Source organism: Argentina anserina, chromosome 6 (genome assembly GCF_933775445.1).
Source record: "Argentina anserina chromosome 6, drPotAnse1.1, whole genome shotgun sequence".
Classification (NCBI taxonomy): Eukaryota; Viridiplantae; Streptophyta; class Magnoliopsida; order Rosales; family Rosaceae; genus Argentina; species Argentina anserina.
The window spans coordinates 30,712,714-30,718,741 of record NC_065877.1 but is presented as its reverse complement, the minus strand read 5'-3'; the positions used below and the strand labels follow the sequence as shown (position 1 = coordinate 30,718,741).

At 40.4% G+C, this 6,028-nt stretch overlaps 1 protein-coding gene across 1 annotated transcript; it reads left to right on the top strand.

Annotated features, from left to right (window-relative positions):
• The first annotated feature begins 450 nt into the window (after positions 1-450).
• LOC126801167 (acetyl-CoA acetyltransferase, cytosolic 1) lies at positions 451-3,772 on the top strand. The gene is made up of 10 exons (XM_050528634.1): positions 451-538; positions 1,078-1,146; positions 1,362-1,460; positions 1,550-1,723; positions 1,831-1,936; positions 2,020-2,158; positions 2,264-2,407; positions 2,657-2,742; positions 2,958-3,057; positions 3,186-3,772. The coding sequence occupies exons 2-10, from the start codon at positions 1,098-1,100 to the stop codon at positions 3,513-3,515; spliced, it is 1,227 nt and encodes a 408-aa protein (XP_050384591.1). The 5' UTR covers positions 451-538; positions 1,078-1,097; the 3' UTR covers positions 3,516-3,772.
• The last annotated feature ends 2,256 nt before the right edge of the window (positions 3,773-6,028 follow it).

The following is a 6,028-nucleotide window of genomic DNA, read 5'->3' as shown; positions in this document are numbered from 1 at the left end:
TTGGCTTCCTACATTTGCCGCAAAACAAGTATATGGGAGCTCTCCTTAGTTGACCAAAACCAAACAAAATAAGATCATATATTTTAAGAAACCAGATCATTTGCATCATACCTTACACAAGTCCTCAAGCGTTTCAATACTATGCATGGTCTCATCTATGTTCTTTGTCAAACTTGACGCCTAGGCACCCCTTTGGAAAAGTTACCACTCCAATTTATATCATATTTCTTTGGTTGGCGCCTCCAAATATCCATGATAACCTCACAAAAAACAAACGGAATTTGCCCCAAAAAGACTCTTCCAATCAATTTTATTTGCTTAATTCATCTTTTAAAATGATTCAATAAAAAATAAAAATGAAAGTGGCACTAGGGGCAATTAAGGAAAATTGAGGGCTCACGTGCGTGGCCATGGCCGAGCTCCTCCCCTCTATATAAACAGACAATGGTTGGATATGTAGCTGACCATCTCCAATTCCAAGACTTGATCACTGTCTTCCTCTACTGCACATTTCAGCTCTACCAACCACCCCCCAAAGGTAATGCCTTGCTCTCTGTTTCTCTCTTTACTCTCATCTCAAATCTCAACACTGCATGTCTTTGGTTTCCCTATTCGGATCGAACTAAGATCCGTCACTAGTCGATAAATTCATAGCCTTTTTGAATTGTTATGGTAGTTGGTGATGATGTTAGATCTATCTATGATTTGTTCGAAGAAAAATACTGTCTTTTATGTTTGGATGCTGAAAGACCCAAGTGGCCAAACTAGTCAAATTTTGTTTTATATGCGAGAAGAGTAATCAGATAATGGATCAGTTTTATGTACTGTTGGAAACTTGAGATGAAGTTTGACTGATTAGCTAAATGGAGGGTGGAGTAGGTATTATGACTTGTTGGGAAGGGTTTAGTGGTTATAGTGGAAATCTATTAGGCTTACATTGATATGCCTCTTGTCTCCTGATCCTTTTGTAAGTTTGAAAATTTAATGATTTCAAGCCCCGTCGTTCTGTTTTGAATGACTTAGTGCTTCTATCTGGTTTTTATGTTTCACTAAGTGAAATTCGTGTAATTGTTGCAGATCTCCATTAGCTTGTATCCATGGCACCAGCCACAGCAGAAGCATGTGCTGATTCGATTAGTCCTAGAGGTTTGCACTTTTCTCTGTGGCCTTCTGGAATTTATAGTAACTTTGGTTATCAGATAGTTTTTCAAATCATAGTCACTGCCTTATGTTTCCCTTTGTATGTACTAGATACGTGTCTGCTTTACTTGCAATAAGAAAAAGCACATTTCATATACACTTTGCATAGATTAGAACCAATTCCCTTTAGTCTCAAAAGTTCTGTATGTTTATTACCGCAGGTGTTTACATTGTTGGTGTTGCACGAACACCCATGGGTGCATTTCTCGGTGCACTTTCATCTATACCTGCCACCAAGCTTGGATCTATTGCTATTGAGGGTAAGTACACCATGCATTCCTGCTTCATTAATGGGGTAATCTTAAGATGCCTCTTTTGATCTTAAACATTCTTTTATCTCGATTTGCAGCTGCCCTTAAAAGAGCAAATGTTGATCCAGCCCTAGTTGAAGAAGTTTTCTTTGGCAACGTTCTTAGTGCCAATTTGGGGCAGGCACCTGCTAGACAAGCAGCTATAGGTGCAGGACTATCTCATTCGGTGGTTTGTACCACTGTTAACAAAGTTTGTGCTTCAGGATTAAAAGGTGCGTACACTATCACTATGGAAATTGCAGTTCATTTGAAGCTAGAGGTCCTCATCTTTGATACAAAAGTGGTATTAAGATAACACGCTTGTTTTTTTTTGTTGCAGCTACAATGCTTGCAGCACAAAGCATCCAGTTGGGTGTCAATGATGTTGTTGTAGCTGGTGGAATGGAGAGCATGTCTAATGTGCCCAAGTATCTTGCAGAAGCAAGGTTGATATTTTGTACTGATTTATGGACCTCTTAGAATTAAATGTGTTAATTCAATTGACACTAATTTGATTTAAAAAATGCAGGAAGGGTTCTAGACTTGGACATGATTCACTTGTTGATGGAATGTTGAAGGATGGTTTGTGGGATGTCTATAATGATTATGGCATGGGAGTCTGTGCTGAATTATGTGCTGATCAGCATTCAGTGACTAGGGAGCAACAGGTAATATTTAGACCTTTTATGCATTTGATAATGTATAACATTTACTCCAGATTACCGTTATATATGTTCACTGTTCACTTATACATGCGGTTGTGATCCCTACAGGATGACTATGCTTGTCAGAGCTTTGAGCGTGGTATTGCTGCCAAAGACGCTGGTGCCTTTTCATGGGAAATTGTTCCAGTTGAGGTTTCTGGAGGAAGAGGAAGACCATCAACAATTGTTGACAAGGATGAAGGTCTAGGAAAGGTACTAACACCTCATTCTTATGTCAGTTGACACCATACCATTTTTTTTTCCTGTGAATAATCAACACTCCTATTCTATATACGGTTTAAAATCCTTTTTCCTTGAGTCATTCTAACAATTTAATCATGCGGTGCAAATTTGCAATAACTCTTTGTCAATATCTCATATACAAGAAGTCTTGGGTACGTGCGAATCAATTCCTTGAATTCCATTGAAAAATACTCATATGTTGCTTTCTTGTGTTGCCAGTTTGACGCGGCTAAATTAAGGAAGCTCCGACCTAGTTTTAAGGAGTCCGGAGGTTCTGTTACCGCTGGCAATGCTTCTAGCATAAGGTTTGTTAATTTGTATATTTTGCTGATTAGTTGACTTATTCAATTTGTTTGTTGTAATGCCTGTACATTTCACTGGGTATGCATAAAATGTTACATGTCAATTGCTGGTTTTATGTTCTATTCATGGAAGCAAACGGAATGAGATTGCCTTTGTAACTCTTAATAATGTACAAGCCATAGTCTTTTCTAAAACGTGAACTTCCTTTTATATACAGTGATGGAGCTGCTGCATTAGTTCTAGTGAGTGGAGAGAAGGTACTAAAGCTCGGGCTACAAGTGATAGCAAAGATTAGTGGATTCGCTGATGCTGCTCAGGTAAACCACAAGTTCTTGCATTTCGGATACCAACTCTATTGAAGATACTGAAAGTTGGAAACTTATTGTGCATTTACTTCATGTCATAGCTTATACCATTTGATGCTTATACGAGATTAATTGTACAGGCACCAGAATTATTTACAACAGCTCCTTCCCTTGCAATTCCAAAAGCCATTTCAAATGCCGGCTTAGAAGCATCTCAAATCGACTACTATGAAATCAATGAAGCCTTTGCTGTTGTGGCTCTTGCAAACCAGAAACTTCTTGGACTTGACCCAACAAAAGTTAATGTGCATGGTGGAGCTGTAGCATTGGGACATCCTCTTGGTTGCAGTGGAGCTCGTATCCTGGTCACCCTTTTAGGGGTACTGAAACAGAAGAGTGCAAAATACGGTGTTGGGGGTATTTGCAACGGTGGAGGTGGCGCATCTGCTCTTGTCCTTGAGCTTTTGTAAGCAACTTTCAAGTCATGCATTCTATGGTGAGATGAGAGTCTGGAACTGTCACTAGGGAAGTTCCTTGTTGTGCAATTCACTCTAATTTTTTTTCATTCTGTTGCCTCGTTTCCAAAATAAAATACAAAGTGTATTTAGCTATTTGAAGAGAAATATATTTTCAACACCTCCCTGTCCGTTCTATAAGAATGTAATGAACTGGTCACTAATTGAACGCCAATTTCCTGGGAAGCTACAAATATAACTAGGTTCTATCATGACTGTTTTACCTCGACCATGTATTGTCTCCCATTGCAGACTCCTGGGCTAGAATTCGACTATCAGTTTCGTTGTACGAATCTGGAATGTTTCGGCTATACATCACAATAGCAATATTAAAGATGTCCAAGAACATCCTGTTAAGCAAAGATTGCAATAAGAAAAGCCGTTCAACTTCTGAAATACCAACTGTATCATTGCATTATGTCAATACAAACCTGAAGTTGGAGCTCGAAAGAATCGTGTATACTTTGACAAAACATGTATGTCCTCTAAACTAGCGGACGTACAGTTTTCACTGAATTTTCTTATGGTTTGGTTAGCTGAAGGGCTGAAAAAATACGCTCCGACTTTCTTGGAGCCGAGTTTTCTTAGCGAACGACGAAACCGAGCGCCGCCTAGGTTTTTTCTTCTGGTTTTCAGATTCTTGCCTCCTTTCCGGCGAGTCTGTGTCAGTCATGGAGGTTTTGCTGTGGAACTGTCAAGGTATCGTCAACACTCAGACCCGCCATGCCCTGAAATCGATGGTGCAGAAGCACCGTGCAACTATGGTCTTTTTTGACAGAGACAAAGTGTGATGCGCGCAGCCATGAGTCTCTCCGTCGTGCTATAGGGATGGAGCACATAGTCTACTTCAACCGTGTGGAAACTAATGGAGGTCATGCAGGTGGCCTTGCTCTCCTCTAGAACGATTCAATTCGCGTTGGTATTAGGGATGTGCAGAGGTATTTTATTGATGTTGATGTTTATGGTCCCGATGATGTGAAGTGGAGGTTTACGGGCTTCTATGGTCATCCGGATACGGGGCAGCGTTTTCGTTCGTGGGGGATGCTCTGTCGTCTGCGTGGTAGAGCAGGGAAGAAATGGGTTGTGGCTGGAGATTTCAACGAAATCTTGTCGTTGAATGAAGAGTCTGGAGGGCGGTTTCGTTCAGTGGGACAGATGACGGCTTTCAGGGAAGCACTCACTGATTGTGGGTTGGCGGATATGGGCTGGAGGACAAAGTTCCTTAGTGCTGCGGCGGGGCGTGAGGTTTTGATTAAGGTTGTAGCTCAAGCTATGCCTTTGTACACTATGAATAACTATTTGTTGCCTCAGAATTTGATTCAGGAACTTCATCAGCTGTGTGCTCAGTTTTGGTGGGTTGGTACTGATGAGAAGAAGGGTATGCATTGGAGGGCCTGGGATGCTTTGTGTAAACCCAAGTCGGAAAGAGGTATGAGCTTTTGACATCTGTTTGCTTTCAATCTAGCAATGTTAGCTAAACAGGCTGAAGGATATTACAGAAACGTGATTCACTGCCAAGTAAGCTGCTGAATGCTATTTACTTCCCTATTGTAACTTTTAGGAAGTTGAACTTGGGAATGCTCCCTCCTGTGCTTGGAGGAGTATTATTGTAGGTCGAGATATTTTGAGACATGGCATTCGGCGTTAGATTGGAGATGGTTCTACTACTGATGTTTGGGATGATCCACGGTTACCTGGGTTAGATCTTTCTGATTACCATTCTTCGCGTGTCAAATGGGTTTCTGAGTTGTTTACTAGTCCGGGTAAGTTGAATTTAGTTGTGTTATCTAAGCTATTTCCTCCGGCAATTGTGGCACAAATTACTGCTTTGCCTATTTCGGCACGATGACATAATAATCGGTGGATCTAGGCAGTGGCGTAGCTAGAAATTCCATTTATGATCAAATATATACGGTTATTACAAGTTTACAACCTAACTACTTCGATTTGTAAAATGCTTATGTAAACTTTCAATATTACCTTAATGAATTGATTTTATTATATTTCTTCGATAGTAACTGAAATAAACCAGAAATGAATGTAGCAAACATTAGAACACGAAAGTAAAGGGATAGAATTAGGCATTTAACTAAAGAAAAGCTGAAAAATACTTCATTGTCATATGTTACAATTGAATCGGGGTCATTTTGGTATTACAGTATAGCTCTATATACAAAGTGCACTTAATTCTCCCCCCCCCCCCCCATACCCAATGCCCACGACTGTGTTCATGCTTCCTCATGCTTTAGGGAAGGGTTGGTATTACCTCAGACTCATCAGGAGAACATGGTGCATGATTGATTAGTTTCTTGCCAAAACTCCAATCCTAGTCTTTTCCCATTCTTCTTATGTGTATCTGCGCAGTGTGGGGTAACAGGAATTCCAAGGTGTGGAATGATGAGGTTAAGGAGGCAAGGGTTCTTATGCCTACTATTATGGGCTGGTGGACTAAGTTTGTTCAAGCTAGG

Coding starts and splice junctions, on each gene's coding strand:
- LOC126801167 (XM_050528634.1), top strand. CDS start 1,098: ATGGCACCAGCCACAGCAGAAGCATGTGCTGATTCGATTAGTCCTAGA. Junction 1,937..2,019: donor AAGTATCTTGCAGAAGCAAG/GTTGATATTTTG, acceptor TAAAAAATGCAG/GAAGGGTTCTAGACTTGGAC. Junction 3,058..3,185: donor GATTCGCTGATGCTGCTCAG/GTAAACCACAAG, acceptor TTAATTGTACAG/GCACCAGAATTATTTACAAC.